This window comes from Patagioenas fasciata, chromosome 7, assembly GCF_037038585.1.
Source record: "Patagioenas fasciata isolate bPatFas1 chromosome 7, bPatFas1.hap1, whole genome shotgun sequence".
Taxonomy (NCBI): domain Eukaryota; kingdom Metazoa; phylum Chordata; class Aves; order Columbiformes; family Columbidae; genus Patagioenas; species Patagioenas fasciata.
In genome coordinates, this window is record NC_092526.1 from 33,155,711 (window position 1) to 33,181,599 (window position 25,889).

At 43.6% G+C, this 25,889-nt stretch overlaps 1 protein-coding gene across 2 annotated transcripts in view; it reads left to right on the forward strand.

Moving 5' to 3' along the window:
- VWC2L (von Willebrand factor C domain containing 2 like) overlaps window positions 1–25,889 on the forward strand; it is a 53,052-nt gene that overhangs the window by 7,656 nt on the left and 19,507 nt on the right. Inside the window, exons 3-4 of one of the 2 annotated variants that reach the window (XM_065841124.2) lie at window positions 13,654–13,783; window positions 20,215–22,119. In XM_065841124.2, coding sequence (XP_065697196.1) covers window positions 13,654–13,783; window positions 20,215–20,240 — 156 coding nt within the window. In that variant the 3' untranslated portion in view covers window positions 20,241–22,119. Of the gene's footprint in view, window positions 1–13,653; window positions 13,784–20,214; window positions 22,120–25,889 lie in introns of those variants that run through there. The other variant, XM_065841121.2, reaches the window with a different exon arrangement.

The window sequence follows — 25,889 nt, forward strand, 5'->3', positions numbered from 1 at the left end:
GCAGTCTCAGTTATTGTAAGTACACATGGTTGTGTTTTAAATGAACATTCCCAGACAACAGCTTATGTAAACTTGAGGAGACAGTATGCTGCCAGCGTGATGGATGTTCATTTGGCAGCTTATGGAGAAATCGTGCAAATGTCAGTGAGACAACAGTTTTCCGAAGTGCTGATTAGTTTTTACTCTCCCGCATAACTTGCTGACAGATAAACATGAGCCTACCCACATTTGAGAAATGCAGTTTACAGTGTGGTTAGGGTATATTTGTAGCCACAGTTAGAACCGTTGGAAGAGGATTAGGTTGTCAGTTTGAAAAGTCCATAACCACTTCTGAACTTCCCAAATCTCTCAGCACCCAATACAGGCATATCCAGAACCATCTTCCATGGACCTATCTGAATACGTAGCAAAATACCCTTGCTGGGAAATGGATGATGGGTTCAGAGACTGTCAAGCCCACAGCTTGAAGCATTCTCCTCATTTTAGACCCTGTAGGCAGGAACTGCTCCCTGTCCCTGCAGCAGAGAGTGAGTCCTGGGGATGTGGTTTTTGGTAACATGGTCCCATCCTTCTCAAAGTCAGTAGCAGAATTCTTCTAACTGCACACATTAAAATATCTCCATTTGCCTGGCAGGACATTGGGTGAGTTCTGCTTTGGGTGGGAACACGAGAGGTTTTGGCATCACAGCTTGGCCTTCCCGCTAATATTCATGTCAGGAGAGCAACTTTGACCCACAGTTGTGAACTTGGGCTTGGAAGCAACTCTGAACATCAAAGGTATTTCTTGGGTGCTCTTCAGTGGCCCCATTCTTCCTGCCAAACACAGAGCTGCAATTTCTTCCAGCCATTGGCTCTGTTCATGCTTAACCTCTGCTGCTGCCTTTCATCTGCCTGCCCTTTCCAGTGACTTCACCTCTTTGTTCTCTCCCCTTCCACCTTCACTGCTCCCATCCCAAACCCATCCTTGCTCAAACAGTCCCTGGATGATGCCCAAATGTTTGGCCCTTGCAGCAAGCACAAGCGTAGAGGGATTGGAGAACAACGCCTACCCCTGGGCAGGCCTTCGCACTGTGGGGAAAAGAAATAACAAAAACAAACTAAAAACAACAACAACAACAACACCAGAAAAGGAGAAATTTTCATTTTGTTTTTGGTCAAAATCTCCACTCACTTGAATATGGCCAGGAGTTCATTGCCAGAGTACTGCTTTATTTTTCTTTCCCATGTTTCCTGCCACTATATCTTAAGTTCATTGCTTTGTTTTGTCCACAAATCATCTGTAATCCTTCAGCTAGGGCTTCTGTATCTTGCTGACTTTATGTCTTCTTGAGCAGCACTTTGCACAGTAGGGATTGCAGCTCTACCAGGGATCTTCGGGTGTAATCAGAATCCAAAAGAAATGAGGAACTATATAAGCATAGCATTATCATATACTCATTCTCAGCTCATTATGGAAACCTTTACTTCAGAACAGTGGCACCTCCTTCTCCTTCGTTAATGCTCTTTAAAAATGTTTTATTAATGCAATTATCCCAATGTAACTTAACAAAATAAGACTTCTCATCAAAAGGCATTAGCACACGCAAGAGTGTATTCAGCTGTTATTCCAGTATCTCTCAGTCCCTGAAATGCAGTGTGTCCATTCTGTCACTGGAGAAAATGAGACAATGAAACCAAAACATGTTTCCCTACCCCCAGAACCATGCCAGAAATAGAAATTAAGTGGTGCAAACTGCAGCTTTGCTGTGACCACTAGTTACCCAGCCTGGGAGTGCAACCTCATCGAATATGAATGAAACACTTGGGACACTCCTGGAGCGTTACTGACGGGATGATGCTGTTAGGTGAAGATTTTGTTGCAGCCCTGGGTCACAAGGGAAGGTGAGGGAGACGTGTCCAACCCTGCAGTGCCTGGGGTGGTGCAGGTTGATGCTCCAAGGGTCCCTCAGCCCTGCCCAGGTGGATCGAACTGTCCAGCTGCAGGTTTGGGCTGTGGACGCTGGGGTTTATATCAGCATGAGAGAACAGAGATATGACACCTTAAGTCTGACAAGCTTTGTTAGGCCACAAGAAAAATGAAGTGGGGAGAAAAGGAAGGTTCTTTACTAAGCCTCTCCTCTATGAGTGTTCAGTTTCTTGGTGAATCTTGGAAAGTGTTCAAATCATGGCAAGCTGATCATCGTAAGAACTAGCATTATTAAAACCTTTTGGTAGTATACTAAATAGTCATCCAAATCGCTAGTAGCTTGTAGATCTTTGCCCATAAATTACAAGAAACTGATTACTAACCCAAGCCAGCATGGGGCCCCAATTTTAATATTGGCATTTTTCTCTCCAAAATATGTGCAGCAGGTTTTTCTCATACTATGACTCAAATGAATGGGGCTTTTATTTTTTCCTTGTGTGTTCTGCAATTTCACGTACGGCTAGAAAATCATAATACAAAAGAAATTTCAATAACATGCCTGTGCTTTAATAAAAGGAGCCATGAACAATGCCAGCTCTGAAGATAGCATACAGCCATTGAAATCAGACAGGGGAAACACAACATCAGTCAGATGGAAAAGTATGATTTATTATCTCTCTCCTGGCAAAATTACAGTGACAATGTCTATGCAAAGGAATCTGAAATTACTGACTTACTGTATTTCTGTCATAATTTGTGCTAAGAAAACACACTAAAATATATAGGCATGTCACATGTTGATCTATAGTGATACCTATTTTTTAAATTATGTTATGTACTTAGCTTCTGATTCTGTAACATATATATTACATTATGCACAAGTATATTATTACAATAGGTGAAAGAAGATGGGCTGTATTCAGAATTTGGCTACAAAAAATTCATGCTCTTGTTTTCCCCACATCACAGTAATAGATGGAGGCCCCAAAAGCTCAGAGCTCAGCAGCACCAGCTGCGCTACACACATACTTTTTCAAAGCTCCCCATTGAAATAGATGAGACCCAGAACTCAAGCATCAGCCTGTTTCAAAATCACCAGGAATTAAGCATAAGCCTGTGTTTTAATCACAGTGCACTGGTGCAGGAGCACGGTGCAGAATTTGGCCTGTACGTGCAAAGCCCGAGGGGTTGGTGTTTTTTCAGTAAATATGACACAGGAATTAACATGTGCCCAATGCTTTTTTTGCCAAAGCTGTGACTGGGCTTTCAGATATTCACTCCAGGAAATAGCCCATTGGCTCTGCTTGCTTCCAGATTTGGGGGCTGTCCAGAGAGCTGCTGAGAGAGAGGAGATATCTCTGCACAGCCGGAGAAGAGGCTCTGGCACTTCTCTCCACTGCTGCCGGAGCCGTGCTGTTAAGAAAATAGGATGTGTTGTACGTGCAACTGTTACTAGCTCCTTCCAAGAGTGGTGAAATTAAGTCTGAGGCTTTATTATCATGCCAGACAATGCTCAATGGGGCCAAGGAGAGAAGCGCTCATCCCTTGGCTTTCCCACACTATGTCCTCTGTCACCTGAGATGTTTCTGTAGGGGTGGTGAGCATGAGGTCCTTAGGTCGTCAGCTTGTGAAGAAGGATGTCATTCATAGAAATGTTGACAGATTGTTGGCGAGTTTTTTAGACAACTGTTTCCTACCAGAGCGAGGTGATGTGCAGGTGTGTGTTTGTTGCTACTGGAATGTGCTTTGTGCAGAATTGTGTTCATTAAAAATAATGCTCAATTAGCTAATTATCCTTGTTATTGTTTTTAAGGCTATAATTAGGTAGGTTATCTAGTCACAACATTTGGTTGAGTTGCAAAATAAAAATACATGTAGCATCAGGCTTTCTTACTCTTTGTTCTGTGGTACAGTTCAGAGGTAATTCTTTGGGCATTATAATGCAATTTGTGTGCTTGGACGAGCATTAGGGTTTGAAGCAGCTCCTCAGAGCAGGGAATCTGTCAGTCTGTTAACTGTGATCATCCCAGGCAGGAAAACCTTTCTGACTGAGGGCTGACCCAGTGTGCTCCCAGTGTTAGCAGACCCCAGCGTGTTCTCTCATCACAGATCACAGTATCACAGTATGTTTGGGATTGGAAGGGACCTCAAAAGATCATCTAGTCCAATCCCCCTGCTGGAGCAGGAACGCCTAGGTGAGGTCGCACAGGAATAGGATAACCTATTCAAACCCATTTTCATTCACATCCTTCCCAGCTTGTGCTCATAACCGAGTGTGATAACATTTCTCAAGGGTCAGAAACCTCCTGGACCCTGGTGGCTTCTCTCCTGAGGGTTTAAGCAATGGCAACTGCATACAAGTGGCAGAAGGGAGAATTCGGAAAACACCTTCTCCCTAGTAACCAGCTGGTAAAGAGCTGCTTTATTCTGTTGGGCAGGTTCTCTGCTGCTATGGACTGCTGCATCTCCATGGATCACAGATGGCCCATTGCGATATTACACCCATGTCAAGTTCAATACCGGTTAGATACTCCTCTGTGGAGTTTGCACGATGCTGACCTGAGATAAGGATTTGCCTGAGGGAGCTCTCATGAAGCCTAATCTACCTTGCCAGCTGCCACAAAGTAAAAAGGCTATCAGAAAAGTACAGATAGTGGAGAATGAGAGAGAAAGCGCAATCAGGAACAAGTCAGTATTTTATATGATGTGTTTGCCCCACTCCCACCTCTCAACATGCAAGGAAAACAGAGCTGGTGTCAAAGCCCAGGAGCAAAGGAAACCAAACACACAGCAAACCCTGGCAGACACATGATGGGCTTTGAAGCATGTCCTGGGGACAACAAAGGAGAAGGGGATGTTCTGTAGATGTAAAAGTGGGTGCTCAGCACCCTTGAGCTCCTTTACCCTCAGCAATGTAAAGGATAAAAGCAAGTCAGCTCCTAACCAGTCCTTGGACGTAGACTGTGTTTCAGCACTGAAATCCGTGGGGTGATTCTTTCCAGCTCCCTGAGCTGCATGGGGACACAGAGCTTGTCTTCGGGTAAAGCAGACTCACTGCAAAGATTGCATTCAGTTTTGCCAAACACCCATCATCTGGGTATCTTGTGAGTAAAGAGTCCCAGGGCCAAATCCATCAGTGGTGTAAATCTACTGCCCTGTACTGTGGCTGTGGAAAGTGCATATGACAATCCAGACAAGAAAAATGCAGGAGCAGGAATGGGACCATGATCCAGATCTCCTCCCCAGTGATGGCTGGTTATGTTATACCTACCTCCTTAATACAAATTCAGTATATTGGCAGTACATAAAGCTGATCTCGCCACTTTCTCCCATCTTTTGGCGTGAATTAAGAAGGAAACAGCAGATTCAGGTGTAGGGAAAGCATATGTAAAAGGGATCAGCTTTCTGACCAGGTCCTTGGTTCCATTCTCCCTGCCCCAGGAGGCTTTATTCTAGATGTGGCTCCTTCATTGGTAAAGGCAAGAGCAGACAGAGAGGGGAGAGCAGGAAGCTGCCAGCTGGGCTCGTTTTCCCTGTTGATATTAAAAGGAGCTTAAACAAATGTGGAGCACACAGGAACATTTTGTCTGTGTGCGAACAGGACTGCGCATCCCACATTGGAGCCACAGTCCCATCTGTCATATCTGTAACCTTTCGAAAGGAGTCCTGTTCCCTGTGCACTGGGCATGTCTGAACCAAAAAAACTATTGTAATAGAGTCATAAAAATTATCACCAAAGTAATAGAGACCTCCAGTCCCCTCAGGCCTGGGGTAGGTGAGGTGCAGCTATTGTCAGGAATAAAATGAGACATATATCAAAACAAAGAGAAGTGCAAAGTCATGTTGGTACAGAAAGCTCCACTGCTGCTCTCGGGGGAGAAAAACAACCACGAGACTGCAGATATGCGGCTCCCGTGGAAAAAGGGCCAGGGCTCAGCTCAAGGTTGTCTCTCATCAGCTAATGGAGGAGTCACTCTCCAGACCCAGACGTGGTTCCAGGAGCGTTTTAAACCCATCAAGTTGTATGATGCATAGCAAATATATGACTACAAATGTCTTGATGCTATCACAATCCTGAATCATCAGATGCGAGCCCAGGATGCCCACAATGAGGCATGTCTTCTGTGCTTCTCTTCCTCAGCTGGCTTACTGATCTGTAGCAGCTCCCCAGGAATTTTTACAAAAGGCTGATGTTGTTTCCAAGTATGGACAGGCATAGTCTGGGGCTAAGGGGAGGAGAGGTATATGTGACCTGAGGGGATTACAGCATCTTTCTGCCTTTCCATCTCCAGAATCCAAGCCTGGTCATCAGCCTGCTGGAAAGACTCTTGTAGCTGTGAATAGACAAGGAGCAGTTAGGAGAAACTAAAATCAAGCTTTGGTTAGAGAGCTGCAGCAACTGTATGCTAAGAAAATAGGCAAGTCATCTTCAACCTCCTTGTGATGGGGCTACTTTGAGTGTAGGATGGGGGTCACCATGTGTAGAAAATGTTTTCAGTAATGTATTTATGTGTATTTTGCTCTTTCTGTTGAGTGAAAAATTTGTCATTTCATTTAAGTCTTACATTAGTAATGTTTGTGTGCATGTTGGGGGCTGCCTTAGAAATACAAGATCTCAGCATCCATTTCTGCCTCATCTTGGAAGCCAGCTCCTTGTGTTACCTGATCTGCAGTGTGGTGCAAGCATTTTTCAGTTTTTGGATGGCACAGTTCATTTGTATTGCTAGTGCTCCAATAAGCAGGATACAGCTCCAGTTTTTCACTGTGAATAAATTATCTAATGACTTAGTAGTTTATTCCTGTCGCAAAATCATTTGCAACCTGATGGTGTTTTCAGTGATTGTACTCCTCTATAATCACTTGCCAGATTGTTTATTTGAGCAACTTTTCACCTATGGAAAATCCAAGTCATTACGATTTCTGTGTCATAATTGATACTGTGTCTCCACTAACTGAATGGATGAGTTTTACTTTTTTAAGCAAGTAGCAAAAATGAGTAAAATTTTTGCCCTGTGCAAGTTCTTGTGCTGGCACACATGCATGCACACACACAGAAGAGCCATTCACCAAACTTTTAACACAATTTAGATGGTTATGTATGGGCTGCTATTAGTAAAGGCAAAGTGAGCAGCCCAGAAGAGAAGGTGATTTCAGTCTTGCCGTCAGGTGGGACCAGCTAGCGAGCGAGCCTGCTCTCCCCAGTTTGGCACCTGCAAAATTCCTCTGTTGAAAGCTTTCTCTGAGCTTTCCTGCAATCTCCTGCTAATCTGCCTGAGATCACAGGCAATTTCAATAACAATGAAAATTATTCTAATTTCAACTCCAGGAGTATTTTCGATGAATGCTATTCCAGTTTCTTTTTTATTCGTCTCCCCTGGTTTATGACTTCCCAGCTCAGCTGTAATGCAGAAACCGTTTTTGCCTCCGATTTTATTCATTAGGTCCTTTTTCACTTTCTTCCCTTTCTTGCTTCCTGCCCATAAATTCACCACCTGAAACTGTAGCTACAAAAATCATTTCCATCAGAATTGCCATTGTCCTTAGCGTCATTAAAAGTTACAGCTACTCTTAAGATCTAAGTGCCCAATTTGACAGACTTCACTTTACATCGCTCTGCTTTTCCTGCTGTTTTATCTGCATAGAGCAGGATGCCATCAGTCGAGCCTGTCTGAGGAGGGAGACAGAATGTGATTATCCATATGAGTGCTGGCACACAGTCTCTTGTAAACGAAAAGATGGAGAAATTGGCAGCAGCGATGATTTACAGCTTTCCTTCCCTTGGAGTACAGCACTTGCAGGGATGGGACACATTCAGTCCTTCCTGGGGACATGTAGTCAGGAGGTGCGGGTCAATACAGCTAATGGATCCGAATCTAAGGCAAGGCACTGACAAATGTGTGCAGAAGTACCAGGTTGGAACTATTGCATTGAAAGCCACCTTGGCATCAGTAGAAATTGAGATGATTTTATCTCCTTTTTAAGGCATTTGCACTTCTTTTTCTAACATGTTCTTTAAGGTGGAGAGAGCATTGCGACTCCATGTTCAGTGAAACTACACAAAAAGCATTTTTCCCTTTATATAATCTAGAAAGGGCATATAGTTATGCACCATTTCCTTTTTGGCATTTAAAGGAGGTGGGAGCTAACAGGCCTGATTAAGGTCTGCAGTGATATCAGGAGTCCTGGCATCTGCTCTGCATTTGCTCTGATGTGATGGATTCTTGGGTTTCCATGGGGCTCAGAAAGAAAGCCCACTGGCTTAATTTCTTGGTTGTGCACCACTTCAGATTCCAGTCAACCAAGCAGATTTTTCCAGTCATTCAGCCCATTTTGTAAATATACCTATTTGTCTGTGAAAAGCATCACTGGCCCCAATAGCAGGTCTATTCAATTCAGTGGAAATACCTAAATTGTCTTCTACTAACTTGAACAGCCCCTGCATGATGATCAGTATGTGCCTATTGTACCATGATTAGATGGTTGTAAACACTTAGATGAAACTTTTCTATTTCCTTCCTCAAAAGAAATGTAAAGAAAAGTATTTGTGATATAATAGTTGTGAAGTCTGTATTGCTCTATAGTTGTTTGCTAGTAGCTGTGTATAATTGACAAAGGACTGTTGTGTAGTAGTCAGACAGCACGAGGACGTGGTCCTTATGTGACCTAGTCAATGAGATGAAGTCTGAGATTATGGGATATTCTTGCACAAATACCCTCTTCAGTCTTAGCTGGAGAGTGTAGGAAGAAGGAGGAAGAGAGCAGCCAAATAAATCCTGATAAATGTGTCTCAGAACAGATGAGGAGAAGGCAATTGCAAGAATTTGCAGTAGCTCTGAGCGAACCTGTACGCTAGCTCCAGCAAAGGTGTAAACCTTCTTCCATGAGGCTGAAAACCCAGGTACGAAGAAAGTACCACCAAGTCTTTTCTTGAAAAGGTAAGGAGAGATACAAAGTCTTGAGAAATGACTGTTCTAAACATGCCTGGAGGAAATCAGGAGCTGTCATCTAAATTCACAGAGTGGGAAGTCTCAAGAAGGAACAGGTCTGTGTATAGTCTGTTCTAATGGTACAAGATTCATTGACTCTTGAAGTACTTAGGTGCCAAATAACACTTTGCTCTCAGACAGTGGCTTGGAGAACAGATACTGTTTTCCCAGCTCCCAGAGGAGCATAAGCTGCAAACCCCAAGGGCTTAATCATAGCTCTTCACAGGAGACTGCAGCCTTAAAACTTGGTCTGAGACCTACTCTGAACTGTGTGACAGCCCACATTCAGCACTGAAATGAGTGTGCTTGGAAACCACACTTAGCCTGGTGAATGTGACAGCAGAGCAAAATCACTGAGGAACAACACTTCTGATTGACAGAACAAACAGGTAAAGAAAAAGTATCAATCAGATGTCATCTTCGAAGTTTTTAGTTTGGCTTAGGTAAATCACTTTCTTTTCACCTCTCTAGAGATGTTTATGTAGAAGCAGCTAAGAGTGATTGACAAGCAGACATGTAGACAGAGAAATCGTTGTTGCAGGCAGGGAAGAGAAGGGCTGAACTATAATGTTTCATATATATATATATGTATGTATATACTTCCTCCATTTGCTCAAGGAGAATACTTACTGCTCAGTAATACACTCTTGCAGGGCAATCTGCATGTGACAGAAAAATCTTTCACATCTTTGGGACAGCAGAGAGGTGTTTTAGTGTGCTGTAGGTGGGGACAATGCTAGAACAGAGAGTGAACTACAGGTGAAGTTCAGTAGGTATTTGGGACAAGAGAATTTCTATGATTAAATGAGATGTCTCAGATGTGGTAAAGCACGATCTTTCAAGATCTTGCCTAAAAACTTCAAGTTTTGTGTGTCACCTATTTTTGTGATTGTTCTGGCTGCCCTGGTCTAAGAAAATGATTGATTCAGATTTCTTCAGCTGTAGAAAAGCATAAAAGAGTAGATTTAGACACTGAAATTTGAAATCAATTTTTCATTTTCTTTTATCCATTTCTGCTTTAAGTTTGGGAAGAATCAGGCTATTTTCCTGAATAACTGTTTGATCACACAATCTGTCTGTCTATCCTCCAATCCTTCTGGATGACTTGAGGGGCTGCTGGAGCCATCCAAGTGCAGACCGGTCAGGGGTATGAAATTTTTGTGGGTTTATGAAACCTAAAAAAGGACTCACCAGTTGCCCAGCCCCACAAGAGAGGGAGCCCCTTATCACTGTGAGGAGTAGCTGGATGACGTTAGCAACATAATTCCTACACGTGTTGACATTTACTTCCAAAGAGAGGGTGAAAATAGTGGGACATGGTGTGTGTACAGGAGCGAGAGTGAAGGTTAGAAGATAAAGTATCCACATCTGGTTTGGCTTCCTCATTTCTCCTGCTTAGGGTGTACCTTGTTTCTCATTCTGTTTCCTTTGCTTCCTTTTTCATGTGTTTGTTTATATAATCTATCAAGTTTATCATTATGTGCTCATGCACATAAAATCTTTATTAGCAATGTGAATTCTCTATTCTCTGTTTTAATTTTCCTTCCTTCTTTCTTTGTTAACAACCTCTGCTGATTGCAGATGTTTCCCATTTGACAGCACCTGAGACTAAGGTTTTCCAGCCACTCAACCAGATGAGCACTGACTCCTTCCTCCGGCTGCCCCGCTGGGTGGGACAGCACCATACCCTTGAACAGTAAGGAACCATGTGGTTCTTGCGTGGGTGTACATCTGTGTTGTGGCTGGGTACCATGAACATCCTTTCGTTTTGGACAACGGTGAGAAAAATGCTTCTGCACCAACATCTGCTGATATCCTTCCTAACAAATCCTTTGCTAGAGAGTCTTCTAGAGATTATTCTGCCTTGGACAGGTGGAGTGAATAAATCGTCTTCAGGCCCAAGTCTTTTATGGTCTTTTAATCTTGACACTTTTTCCAGAATATCACTTTAAGGGACACCAATAAAGCATTTCCACTGTCCATGTGGGAATGGCATAGCCTCTGATTTGTGTCCTCTCTCATTCAGACTTCAGAAACCCTTTGTATTTTTTCAACCTTGTTTTTCAGTAGGGAGGAGAGTTTCTTTTCAGGAACCGGTGTTAGCTGTTGTTTGAACTTCAGTGGCCACTTCAGTGACCCCCTCTTCTGTGGAGGCTAAACCTTTAAATTGGGAATCAGGAAACAAAACTGTGGGACATCTTTCACTAGTTTCCTCTTCTTCACTGATTCCAAATCCATAATTTCACCGCTTCATCTACATACTGCCTGTGTAGATAAATAGAGGAATTTTTTTGGCCCGTGTCCTGTAGTTGTTCCACAAGAAGAGTACCTCCAGGGAAATTAATAGCTGGGATGCAGAGCTCACAGACAACAGCAAAAAGATGCTCAATCAGTGTACTCGGGGCGAAGTCCTTTCTTCTGAAAGGGCAGAGGTTTACAAATCAGATCCCAAAGCACATCTTATGGGAGAAAGTAACTAGATATTCATTAAAGAAGTGGGCAGGAAGGCCAGAGTCACCTGTGGAGGAGAGGAGCTGGGTAAGAACCATGGTAAGGGGCACTGGCAAGTGAACAAAATGGTCAGATAGATGAAGATCCTAGAGGCAAGACTAAGTAGTTTGAACTTCGTAAGATGGGGAAGAGGAGGCAACTGAGAAAAGTCTTGTTGTTCATGCCAAAGCAGCCTTTTCATTTGCTGACTGCCCATTCCACGCACCGCCGAGGTGTGCTTTCCCTCTAATTGTGTGTGGTTCTTCCATCTTGAAAAGCTGCTTTCAATGTCAAACAACATCATGGTTTATTACAGTGTCATTTTCAGGTTACACCAACAATGCAAAAGCAAAAGCTGTGTGTGTCATGTCTCATTTACTCAGTTGCAGAGTCGTTCAGGGTCATCTTCTACTTGTGCTGATCATCTTCAAGCAGCAGATTGGGTTGCAGACCTGGGAATGCATCACATATTTCTTAGCATTGCAGCCACTGGAGTAGTGAAGATGGGGACAAGTCCTGAAGGATACATTAGTGAAAGCCTCCACAAATCACAAGATCTAGTTCTACTGCTCCATATAATTAGCCATTAAAATGAGTAAAAACAAAGCAGCAATTTTCTTATTGATCCCTTAGCAAATAGTTTGTCTATTTTCTTTTGTATTGTTTCTTCTTATTAAATAGCCTTGAATAAGAAATGCCAGTCAAATTAATTTAGATTTCTGGTGCTTCAGACAGAAATCAAAGCAGGATTGAATGAGGGTAGATAATTAGAGAGAGGAATTCCACCTCCACAGACTTCTTCCCTTGCTCAAGGAGTGCTGATTTTGTCTAAATTGCTGAAGCCCTGAGCAAATGAGAGGTGATGGGAATTATAGACTGCAGACGCTGAGACAAAGCAAGGGAAGCTTTAATTAGTGCATTTTAAGGCAGAAATGAATTTCCTGGGAATAAATTATTTGACTCGAGACATATGGAGCTTCTTAGAGGTGAACTGAAAAGCTTTTTACCTGCCAGAACCAGGGCTCACAGGTTGTATCTGTCTTGTAGAAATGAGTGACACATCACTGGGGTCTGAAACACATGGGAATGAAACCTCTGTTCCTTTGCATCTCAGTTTTTTGTTGTTGTTTTTTAATATGGAGGAATTCCCATTGCTGCAGATTCCCACCAATGCAACAGAAAGCAGAATCTTTTCCAATACCCATATTTATTTGTTCAAGTGTTAGTGATGGACTTAACCATTGCTGAGGGGTTGGGAGTTATGTATTGAACCTACAGGTACTGAAAGGAAGTTATTTACCTTTCAAATTCTCCTCTTATTCTTCTTTCTTAGCTTTGTTGTCATCTTTTCATCAGACTTGCACACACATAAGGACACCAGGAACCTTAAAGCACTGACCTATTTTTCAATAGATTTCCACAGCTTGGCAAAGGTGAGACAGTGACAACTCTCTACTATTTGGAGGTAGATAGAGATTCCTGTTTGCATTGACGGAGCTGAAACAAAACCATTTATCTGAATGCTTTAATCCAGAAATCCCTGACTTCAGCAGAATTATTCAGGCTCTAAATTATTTACATATTCCATGCGAGACAGTTACTCACAAACCTTGTTGAAATGGGCAGGAGTGGGGTCAGGACCAGATCTAGTGGTTCCATTACGGAAGCGTTCACAGCCACCTGATGTAAGTGCTGCACAAACACAGAATGGAATGGTTTTGCCCCTCCAAGAACAACACTGTTCTCCTCTGCTCTGAAAAGTAGGAATGAAAACTCATCAAGGGACTGGTTGATGCACAGGCCACCCAGCAACACCTTCCTGACAGCCTGGGGTTTGCTGGCAGTGGTGGCCTGCAGGAGATATGAGTATGACCTGGAAAATCACCCTGTCCTTCCGAATCCATCCCTTCCTGGGAGGAACCACCACTCACAATCTTCCAAAAATCCTGCTCTCACATGGGTAGAGCAGAGGTACTACCCAGCGGTTTCGGCTTGGACTTTTTTGACAAAGGGACCTAAAGTCTCATGAAAGCTAAAAAAACCCACACCCTCTCCGGGAAAACAAGTATCCTGCTCATTGTTTTTTCTAATGTTCTGGTTGCCTATTTCAGGTGTTGCTATTTTGTCCTATAGGTTAATTTGTATTCTCCATGATGAATGAATGCAGTCAAAAAGTATTAAACGCTGATGTGTTTTTCTTATGGCAAGGTAGAAATGTTGCAAACTTGTGAATTACAGAAAGAAATGGGCTAATTTTAGATTTGTTCCTAGCCCTCGCCATGCGAATGGTGTCGCTGCGAGCCCAGCAATGAAGTTCACTGTGTTGTAGCAGACTGCGCAGTTCCTGAGTGTGTCAACCCAGTCTATGAACCAGAACAGTGTTGTCCTGTCTGCAAAAATGGTAAGAAAGTACTGTATTGGCTTTAACAAAGAGATATTTGGGAAACATTTTATGCAAAATGTTGTTACCGATGCATTGCCAGGAGGTTTGCTTCTCTTGGCACAGGCTGGTGTTGGGGCTACTGCTTTTCCTTGTGTGTGGGCTTCAGTTATGAGGTGGCAACTGTGAAAATTAAGGCCACTGTGTCTTCACATAGAGGTTGTGTGGTCACTGACTTGTGTTAAGGCTTCATAGGATTGAGTCCTGATATGGGTGATAGTTGTTTCATATCTCTTTGCTTTTTTCTCATAATTAGTCTAACTTGAATTCAAGTATATAAGAAAAGAGACAGTCTCCATCACTAAATTAAGAAACCAATGGTTATTGCCTAAGGCAAGGGGAAAACTCATCAATGGCACAACTCCCACTGGGACCAGTAAGATGCCTGCCAAGCCTGTAATGCCACCAGTTTTGTGCTGGAGTCTGTCTGCATAGTGTTGGCCCACATTGTCCTGCTGGAACTGTTTCATGAATTGGAGTCAGATTCAGCAACACTTTCAAGAAAGTTTTTGGGATGACCGAAAGTACCTCTTTGGAAAATAAATCTGTGTCCAAGAAGGTCTCCCCAGGCTTGTATCATAGCCTGTATGCACATACCTCTCTGGAAAAGCGTTTTTCTCCTAATGTAGATACAAAGACAGATTCAAAAGTAAACTAGCTTGACATAAACCTCTTCATGACTTTCTTAACGTACAAGAAATAGCTACTTAGACTCATCTTCTCATGTTTAGAATTCACTTTCCACATATATTTCCTCTTACATACATCACCACTGCTGGATGAGAGTGATGGTTGCTTTTGTATCTAAATGAAAATGTTTACAAAGAAATAACATTTTCAATACATTTTCTGCTCTTTAAGACAGAGAAAAAGCAAAGAGTTGGAAATGCAAAATATTTTTACTGAAGGAACTGGCAACATTGATACTGATCTGGAACATTATACCAAAAATACTACTTGGAATCCTGAGGTTTATATTAAACCATTATTTTTACTCAAAAAAAAAATATTTTGAAAGGTTTTCATTTGGAGATTTATATTTCTGTTGAAAAGCAGAAAATATTAATAGGAAATTTCATTGGTTTGTTGGTTACGAACTTCAGAGAAAAGTGTGTTAAACAGCTCTCTGCACCACCTTTGCATACAGCCCGCTGTGCTTGCGTGTGAGGTTTCCCATTGCACTCAACAAGATTAATGTCTTGGGTTGGTGACTGGGAGGGTAATACTGGCCATTGCCATACCTGTCACCGTAGCTCAGACTCATTTACACCCAAAGAAATGCTACTTATGTGTGTTTGGCCTCTGTGTTCCCATCACGTGTAGGGTACCATGCTGAATCCCCTTCATTGACAGTGGGAGCACTTGCCGATTACTTCCCATCTGGTTCACGTCACATGAATCCAAACTGCGAACATCCATCAGACTTCCCAAGTGTGCAGACTCAAAGGTAGTTTCACACAGGTCCAGGAGCTGCTGGATTTCCCTACCAACCCCTCACCACCATGAATATTTCTCCCGATAACCATACTCCTCCACTTCGGGGGTCTGTGGCTTTCTGTGTTGTTGTCCCCAACATCCCTGGTGACCAGGAGTGGGTAGCATCTTTCTTCCAAAACAAAGTTCCCAAATAACCAGGAGGAAAAGGAGAGAAGCAGCTCCTGCTGGTGGGAATGAGGGCAGAAGGAAAATCAGCCACCCACTGAAGGGGCTCCAGGGCACAGTGTAGTGATTGGAACCCTTAACTAGCAGCCAGGAGGCTTCCTTCATGATTTTGCTGAATTTCTCCACTCCTCTCTTCACTCATCTGTTGGAGATAGAGCTGTAAAGTTCTCTGAAACATGTTTTAGGCAGGGAAGCGTTTCTCCCCATCCTCTTGCAAGCAGCCTGCATGCCTTTGGGATCCTGGTGTCTGGGGCCAGCGAGACCAGGGCTTGCAGCACAGCTCTGAGCCGTGGATGAAGGAGAGAGGCAGTGCGGTGGTGTGGCAGTTCCTTGGGAATGAGGAGCGTATCTACATGGGGGTGCTGTGGAGGGGAGCTGAACCCCTCCACATCTCAGTCTGGCTGCTGGGATGAGCTGTGAGACCCCCCAGCTGGCAGGGCTTTCTGCTCCGGGGGCTGACCAGGTAATGGTTGGCCAATGATTGTAGTTTTGGCTTTATCCTTCACCAATGAAATAATTCACACAGTGATGGAAATCAGTTGGCACCAAGATAGTCTCTGTTGTCACAGAGAATCTGATGAGCAAATTTTATTCCTGCTCTTGGATGCAGCTCCGAGCATGGCGCACACCCTTCCCTCCCTCTTACATTTTGGGAACTTAATGTGAAAGAGTAAGAGACGTTGTTGTGTCTTTTCCCCCTCTGAATCCCTCTGACACATTCTAATGAAAGAGGATCAAAACACTTTAAGCTGTCTGTTCTTTTTGAGACACAGATTTTATCCTTTGGCTCTCCACTGGAGCCAGTCAGTTAAAGCTCAGTTTCACAAATGCATGAAGATAACACAAGCTGACAGAGCCACTTGAATGCCTGAAACCCCCTTCTTTTTTGTTTGTTTTTTTTTTTTTTTTAATTTATTAGGGTTTTTTACTTCCATCCAGTAGCTTTCGCTTTCTACCAAAGTGGTGAATACAGTTACAGTGCCATGTTTCCATGTGATGAAAAGATTTTAGCTTGGTCTCAATCCCTGTGGTCATCATTTTAGACTGGCAAACAGGGGAGCTCAAGGGATACAGCTGTTGCGGGGGGAAAGTTAATCCACAGGACAACATGTAGTGCAAATCCTCATTTCAAAAGCTACTCCTTAAAATTTTGGTATGGAAAATCCTTGTCTTAGGATAAAACACAGCACTGCATCATTTCCTGCACTCCGTTAGCAGCATGGCTTGCAGCTTGTTTAGCTGTTGTTGCCATTAACGGGAGAATAATTTCCTCTCAATACATTCAGATAGATTTTCATGCCTTTCTTAATTATGTCTTGCCAAGGGCAAAAATGCTGTGAAGCAGTGAGGTTAATGCAAAAATCTGTTGATTCTAACGTACCTGACCTGAAGATTCATAAAAAGCCAATATCAATTTCCCTCCCTCTACCATCATTTAAGAGCAGTTTGAACAAGTGGCTTTGGAGATTTATTCCTTGTTGTCAAAAGAAATAGAATTGTTATCTTGTGCTTTGCTAAATGTGGTGTAGCTTGTGCAAAGCTGCCTCTGCTCAGCAGGGGATGCCACATTACACGTGGAGCAGGCAGAGTTCACTGGGAGGCTAAAATTTGGGGGCGAGGTGGGAAGAGGACGTTTTCTCCTTCATGTCCCATCATCCGATTTGTCAGAGTGGATTTTAAAGGCGATGGCTCCAGGTGCTACGCAGTATTTCTGTCGTGGAGATGAAAGGTCACTGGATTTCACGTTTCCTGGTAGTGACAGACCGCAGAATTATGGCCCCGAGTTGTTATTTCTAGTTGTTGTGACTTCTCCAGACAAAAGTGTGTCAGCTGTTGTTAACTCTCTCCTCTGTGGGATCTGAAACTTGCCCATCACTGTTAAAATCAAGCTCGTGGCTGCCACCATCTGTGCTATCCCTCCTGCCCCCCAGCAAGAACATCCATCCACACTGCTATGATGAAGCTTTTCTGAGCAAAAATCCCCCCAACAAGGTCCTCATCCTCCTGTGTCCAGGGCTGCAGACATGCCTGTGTGGTGTTATTCAGACCTCCCCTGGGTCTTCTTATCTGACCCTGAACTCTTCATTTCCAAACCCTCCGATAAATCCATCCACTGCTGCGGGTTGAGCCTCATTATTGGTGGGATGTGTGGTTTTTGAAGCCCTTCCTTATGCATCACTGCGAGGTTGCTCTTTATGTTTCCTGCAAGCCTTTGGACATGGTCTGTCAAGGATGCAGGGATGGGGGGAATTGCCAGTGTATCATCATTCGCATCCATTAATCTGATTTAATCTGTAATCTGGATTAAATGGATTCCTCTTCTTTGCCAGCCCAGAACAACTCTCACCTCTACTGCTGTGTGCAAAGGAAGAAATTAATTGCATTTCACCTTGCCCAGTGCTGTTTGTCCAGAGTCAAAACCACACAGTCTCAACATGCCCTTTCTGGGGGAGTAAGTAGATGTTCTCCAGCAGGGAGTCCCCGGGTGGCCTAGGAGGTCCTTCCTCCACCGCTGTGCTGGGTTAACGACACGCTGCTCTAAGGGGGCTCAGCTTCATGCCACTAAAGTATCTGTCCTGCGTTTGCTGCTTTGTGGGAGAAAAACTAGTTGAAATTTTCCCTGAGCAACCTCGCAGCTGCTTAGGAAACAGCTGGAGGTGAGGGGAATCAAGGAAAGGGCAATGCAGGGCTCCCGGTGACCCATGTTCTCCTGATTTTACTTAGCACTCCTTCAGAATGACATCCAAAAATAATCTCGACATTAGCAAAAATTCGTCATCATGGAGGATTTTATGGCACAGCTGTGTCGGGAAATTAATTTAGAAATTCCAATAAATGCCACAATAGAATTGTTAACTTCTTCTCCTCTCTAAAGTGTGAAATTCTTTTCAGAGCATTTCAAAGGCACTTTCACCCATTTACACATACATTAACGCAATTGCTAAAATAGACTTTGCCTTGGCACTTTCATTTTCTTGAGGGATGAACAGAATAAGCATTATAAATTTCTGGTTTAGGGTCTGGTTTTGCTTTTAATTTAATTTTTGTTGCCACCAATCCTCAACAAAAGAATTTGTTACCCAACAAGGCAGATAAAAGCTAACATGTCCACAGTGAAATACTTCCTGGCAAGTGTGCTTACTCACTTCAGCATGGGCTTCTGGAGACATTCATGATGAAATACTGGGCAGCAGGAAGACGTTTTGTAGATAATCTGTCACTGAATCTTTAATTAAAGTTTTAAATTATCACAGTTGATACAGATTCCAAAGTAAAGAGCATGATCCTGCCCTCCACACAGAAGTAAAGGGTTCCTTTGACCTTCAGCTGTTTCTCCCTTGGTAAAATAGCGTGTATTTGGGCAAAGCTCTTATGGGTATTTATTGTAATATGCTATAAATATTAATAAATCCATAGAAAGGTCTTCATCTTTGAGGGCATGAGCACAAAAGTGAGTAAATAAAGATTTATTTCCATGCATATAAAGCCACATTTTACCCTAGTTTCTCTCTTTATTTACTGGGAATATAAACTTGCTGCTCGTTATTTCTCAGTTCGAGTTAATTTGAAATAAGTATTCTGCACCCCAGCCTGTTCCTTCTGTAACACAGCACATTTTGCCCAGAAACCCCCCAAGGATTTCCCCCGCCCGTCGCAGCTGAGGGCAGCCTTTCCTTCAGAAAACAAACAGGTGCGACGCTTGTCCCCAAGTGCATTTTGCATGTCGCTGTGTAGAACAATGCACAGGGGGCTGACCTTTGAGGCTGCCTTTTCCTAGCAAGCGATCTATAGAAATACTTTTTTTCTAAGCAGGAGATTTTTTTGGAGTCCCCAAGGGACAAAGGGGGGTCCCTTCGGAAAGGCTCCACAATGGACAGCGAGGGGAGTTGGTGCCGGGCAGTGGGCAGCACCCAGACCAGGCTGTTCCCATCCTGCCCAGCCACACGTCGAGTGAAAATTGTTTCAGGAACTTCACAAATCCATAAATTTAGCAGGGTGAATAGTGATTAACACTCAGGTGTGTAGACCTCCCAGGAAAATCTAGATGCCAGCAAAAGAGGTGTTGGTGATACAGTCAATGACCAAGGCTCTTTCTTCTGGATCAGGGAGACAAGCAAATTAATGCCTACTCTTATTGTCTTAGGGGGGCAATGTGTTTATTTTGCAAAACTCTTTGGGATTTTGGGGAACAAAAGGCTCCGTGTAAATGTATTTTAAGTGAAGGTAATGGGTTAAGAATGCAAGTTGTCAACCGATATTGACAAAAAGAACTTTCCCACGTGGTATCTATTGTTCCAAATTATCAGCTATCTTGAAAAAGCTAAGATTTTAATATTGAATAATCCAGTGCCTGGATATTAAGTTACCTGTGCTTTATTGCATACATATAGCTTGTTATTTATCTGCGAGATGTGGATCACTGAATCTCCAGGTCATTTTGGAAAGCATCTGCTGCTAACATGATCAGTGACAAAAAAAAAAAAAATGATGTGTGGAAAAAAATTACTAAAAATTTGAGGAAAAAAAGGAAGGTTTGGGGGAGAGGATGTTTTATCTGCCACTTGATTGTACACAACTGTTGCAGGATAAAGATCACACAGGAAATGTGGCAAGAGGATGAGAGAAGACTTCATATTCATTTATTTTATGGAAAACAGTGGTTTGGAGCCATGGGGAGATTCCTTTAGGAAAAAACTACTAAATAAAATTCCTCTTCTAATTTATTTCAGGAATTCCTGAAATGGCCAGATTTTAAGATTGCAGTTAAAACCCCTTCAGTCAAAGTCTATGCAATATGCTGATTGATTGTGCAGATGCAAGTTGAGAGCGACCAGCCAAGAAGATGTATCCACCACTCCGGACTTTACTGGACTCCACGATCCTCTTCATAGGTGCCGGAGACCGAAGTTGGTAGCATAGCATAGCCACATCACCCTTCGTTCTTGGTGGATGAAGTATTCGTGGCAGCCAGCCAGCTTTTTGGGTACTCAGTTGACACCCCCACCACCTTCCCATTCAGATTTCAGGCTGAGGGGTCACAGGAAGGACCTGGTCCTCTTTGGGCAGCACTTGCCCAGCACATGTGGGCTGGTGGTTTTTTCAAGGGTGACTCCTTAGTGCTGCTGTGCTGATGCAGAGATGCCGCCCCAAATCAAGAGTCGTCTTCCATTTTTGCAAGAACCTGTAGAAGTCGCCTTAACATTGTGATGGCAGAGCCCACTGCACTGAGTCTTTGTGGCCAGCTATGAAAATCAATGTTTTTGGAAGACTGAACGCAAAAGAAGATTCCTGAGACTACAAAGGATGTGGTTTTGATTGTCGGCTAATGTTCTTTGTGTTTACCAGCAGGAATGTCAACTGTGGTGCCCTGTTAGCTCAATTAAAGGAGTGATTTGATTACCAACAGAGGAAAAAAAGGATTGATTTAAAAGCTGGTATAAGATAAAGACTGAAAACAAGGTGGTATGTTTGGGCCAGGCAGTCATCAACCTGACAAAATACTTCAGTACTTGCTTTACCGTTCCTTGCAAAAAGAAGTAATTTCACTGAAATTGATTTTCAGTGGAGGTCGTTCACTTCCATCAGTTTGGGCCATGTGGTTAAAGGCACGAAGATGCCGAACTTGCTGATGAGAGTTAGGCATGTAAGAATCTGCCAAGGGCTAGCCCCTCCAGTGCTTTTGGAAATCTCCCACAGTTGGATTATCCAGATGCTTAAATGCCCTGCTGACTTGAGACTGTGACCTGCTCTTTGTGGACACGGCTGTTGGAAGAGTCATCTATTAATGGTGAAAAGCTTTGGAAAGGTATATAGAGGTTAAACCTTCCAAAATTATCCATCCTGGTGCTGGATAGCATCAAGGCGCGCTGAGTTGAATCTGCCACCTCCTGAAGTTTAAAAGAAGGAGAGGCTAAAAGAGGCAAGGGAGAGGAAAAGCCTTAAGAGAACAAAAAAGGCATGAATTGAACAGCACTTAATGTGATTAACTCTATCACACAGCTCAGTGCTCACACAAAGCGGTGGCTGCTGAACTGTGTAGTGTCAGAGTGACAGGGATGCTGCCGGGAAAAGCTCCATTCACAGAGTGCTGCAGTTGGGAGCCAGCGGGACAGCAGCCCCTTTTGACCCGATGTGTTCATCTGCACGCTTACAGGTCCGCTAATGCTTCCCGAGCCTTTGTGCTCTCTTCATATGCCCAGGAAACAAGAACAGGATAATTCACATATTAAACAAGGCAGAAGACTCTGCCAGACAGTGTTAAGGCCAGGGAGGAGCTGAACACTGCTCTTGAATTTGTACCCCAGGTTCTAACCATCTTTCCGTGCTCCCACCCCAGCAGAGTTCAAAATGAATGTCTACAGACAGCCTAAAGAGAAGGACTGGGGAGGATTATGAGAAGCTGTTTGTTGGACGGGACTTGCTCCAAAGCTCTCATTAAGCAGACACAGCTCACAGAGATGTGGGAAACACGTTATGAGGTCTGTGTTGCTCTTTAAACTCAGAAATATTTATGAAGAAGCATCTGCTCATCAGTGATTGTTTCGCCTTGAGAAAATGTTGCTGAAATTTGTGTGCACAAGCCTACGGCAGTGTTAGTTCAAAATCCACTATCATCATGATAGTGTATTGTAGAGGAGGGGGTGGGTTTCGGGTTTTTTGGGGGAAAAATTTCCTAGGATCAGGTTTGGAAACCACATTCCTTTTGCAGAACACAAGCAGCCTGGGCAGTACTGAAATTAGCAGATGTGGTGTTGCAATTCCCCACCTTATCAGATTCTTGGTGTAACTTAAAAGACCAGAAGTGACATTATTATCCAATTACATTGCTGTAAACCACTTTGCTGCAAGAGAAGCCTAAAGCCAAATCCCGAGTCTGTGTCACTTGGTGTAATGCCGGCAGTATTGTTTTACTCTGATTTACTCCAGCTGAGGATCTGACCTGCAAGAGTGAATATCTCTGGGTGACTCACAGGCAAATTGCAGGAGGTTGGGGTGTTTTGCATGGTCAGGTTTTCTAAAAGGATTAGAGATGGGTTTGCTTTTGATGCTCTAGAAGGTTGGGATTATTAAGCATATCTGTATGCAAAGAGTGGCAGACACTGTCTTCATGTATTTCTAATTTAATGAATGTTTAATGCTTCTTTTATTGGAGCCTACATGTATGTAGAGTAGAGGACTTTAACAAGGGGTTGACTTATGTCAAATAATTGATGTTTGAGCTGCTCCTTTTACATGAAATGCAGACTTTACAGAGCAAAGAGACTGTAATGAAAATATGAATTAAAGATTAGAGCTAAGCAAGTCTGAGAAGACTTAGAATTAAAAAAAGGCACTTAGGAGTTTTCTCCTCCTGCTTCCTTTTCTTCCCTCTGCCTTTTCTACATCTCCATCCTCTCTGCTTCTCTGGTGGATCCTAGATTTCAGCATCAGCCTTCTGTCTCTTCTACACCTACGTACCTCTGCGAAAGAAATCAGTGCAATAATCTCATTCTGGGTATTACTGTATGTTTGCACATCATCCTAGCCTGTTGTGCTTGCCAGCTCACCAATCAGTTCATCTGGAGAGACTAAGAAGTATTTTTAAGGTGTGTTTTTCTTTATCCCTTATTTGCTGATGGAGTGCATCTCCTGGGCAGGATGAGAATAAGTGCAAGTTTGGTGGAACCTTTTGCCAGAGGGACTCACAATTTGTTACAGCACGTCCGGGTGAGGGTGAAAGAATGTTCCTTACACGTGGCAGTGAATACTGCTGTGTGAGAGTGGTTGAGCTGTGCTGCCTGGAGAAGGTTCCTGTAGGATGGGCCGGAGGCTGGTGCACTGCTGGGACTGCCATCGAATATTGCTGATCCCTGTTGTCCAGAGATGCTCTTCTGCCCATAAACATCAACATTCCTTCCACCTGTCTCCCTCTCGGTTAGATGTCTTCATGCTCTGGCTTTCCATGGGTTCTTTCAGCTCCCAGTGCAGGTTTACCAGCTGAACACCAGGGCTTTGCTCCTGCACCATGAAGCTTTTCTTGACTCAGTTCCTGCAGCACAGACTGCAAAGAATTTGGCTGGTTGGTGGTAATTTCTTGCTGTGTTTCTGTTTAGAAAATCCTTCTGCAGTGTTGATCTGAATTCCTACCTGAGACTGAAGAGCTTAGGCGTGGTCATTAGCACATAAAAGCCCAGTGAAAAAGAGGAGAGGACATTGCTTTCTTTGCTTTGGCTGGTTGGGTTTGGTGTGGTTCATTTCCCCACATCTCTGGCCATATTGGTACAACTAAATAAAACAGGGTTGGGCAGGGAACCCACCCATGGGACCCCAGTTGTCATGGGGGCTCCCCAGTTTTATTCTTTTCAGGTAGACTCTAGGACATGCGTATTCCACTTCTAGCCATTTCTGAAATCATAATTTCCACAAGGAATTCAGGAAGTAGATTTAATTAAAAAAACTAAATATGGACCAGTCCCACAACTTATGTAAACTGGTTTAACTGATATTACAACAACTAACCCACACTTTCGACTCAGTTGAAAACATTTTGTGGCAGGAGTTCAGTGCTGCTAGAACAGCTCCTCTTTGTTAGAATAAACAAAGCAGGAGCTGGCTTACCAAAAATTACTGATGTCCTGCACAGGGATCTGTTGGGAAAAATGGGTCTGTGTGAAGATGAGCACACAAAGTTCTCCCCGACCTTTCAAAGCTCAGACGTTTTTCACTGCAGCTGGTTGGGAGTATTTGAAGAAGCTGGAAATGTGTTGGTCAGAAAATGCTGACTCACTGAAACGTCCCCAGGAAAAAGGCCCGTTAAAGCAAACTCGCTGTTTATATGTTTTAAAAAAAAAAAAAGAAAAAAAGTTGGGAAAAAACCCAACTGGGGCTGACATGGTTTTGGATGTAGATCTTTGTTTGATAATTTGGAACATTTCTGATAGGAAAGACAAAAATGAAGGGACTTTTTGCCCAATGAATTACTTCAGACTACTTGCTCTGATTTTTATTAAAACAAAAAAGTGCTTGCAACTTTAACTTTTCCTTCCCTTTGAGTGGGAGAGGAATAGCAGCGATCACTCTGACTGTGATGGGAAATGTGCTTCCTGCTCAGCTCTCGCTCTGGGTAAGTATTCTGGCCCAGGACAGGGTTAAAATACTCCTCTGGGGTTAGATGCCTTTGGGGCCACCACCTTCCACTCCTGGCTGGAAAATACTGCTGGTACCCAGCACTTCTCGGAAACCCTCCGCACCTTACAGGATCAGGCCCACAGGCTTTGCTATTTGCAAAATAGCACCTTGGATTGCAGAATTGCACTTGCTTGTCTGGTTGAAATGCATGGGAAATGTCAGGAGGCGCGGGTGGAAGAGCCCTCGTTCGATATTGCTTCGGTACTCCTGAGTCTCATTAGCACAGGTCAGTGCGCTTGCCTGGTTTCTGGCTTGTGAACCGAAATACCAGTGTGTTTTTGTGCTGTCCCCTCTCAGCTCTCACTGCGTACAGGAGGGACTACAAAAAATGGTGAAGTAAATAATCCCCCCCATCAGCTCCTTGGGCTGTGTCTGAGCAGAGGAACGTGCTGCAGCTGACACGCAGCTCAGATTACAAGTCAAAGGCTCTGATTTCATGAGGTCTGAGCCAGTCTTGGGTGTTCTTTTCAGAAAAGCCTCATTCTCTGATCTCTGACTCATCGCAGCCACCGCTGACGTCCAAGGGACTCCTTTTGCATGAGGATTATTCATCTGAATCGGGTCCGCAGCAGCATCCGATGCGTCATCCCTTATCTGCTAGCACGCAGGGGCCGGCAGTCGCGTGGGCGGTGTGGGCACCGGCCCCTTCGTGGCGACACGGCAGTCCTGCAGACCTGCTCGCCGGGTTGTGGATCAGGGCAGTGGCTGCCAGCTATTAATGAACTAATTTAGCTTGCTTTTGTTCAACACACTGCAGTTGATGCATGTGAGGCTCTGGTACCTTCGCCGTTCTACAGGGAAAGCAGCAAGAGAGGATTTTTGGTTACTATTCAAGCTGTGTCAAACAAAAAAGAAATGTATTACAGGAAATGTCAAATGGTAATTATTAAGGACTTAGAGAACTGTGATTAAAAGTTGAAAGCTGTCCACAATGGTAACAATTAGATAGATTTGATATGCGTGCATTCGTGCCTCCCAGAGAGCAAATACACTGTGGTGCAGTTCCTAAGACTGGTGTAAATTGGCCTGTCTGCCTTACTCCAAGGGAAACACCTGTGCTTTCTGAGCAGCTGAGGATTTGCCCCCCTCTCTTATCAGTCCTAACAGCTCAATAATGAAGTTGTTAAAAGCAAAAAATAGCCAGGGCCAGTTCCTGTGCCCGTGTAAGCTGGTCCTATGCTCTTCGAGTCAGGGGACGCTGCTGCCCCTCGGGACGAATGGTGAAGTTGCAGCCAGC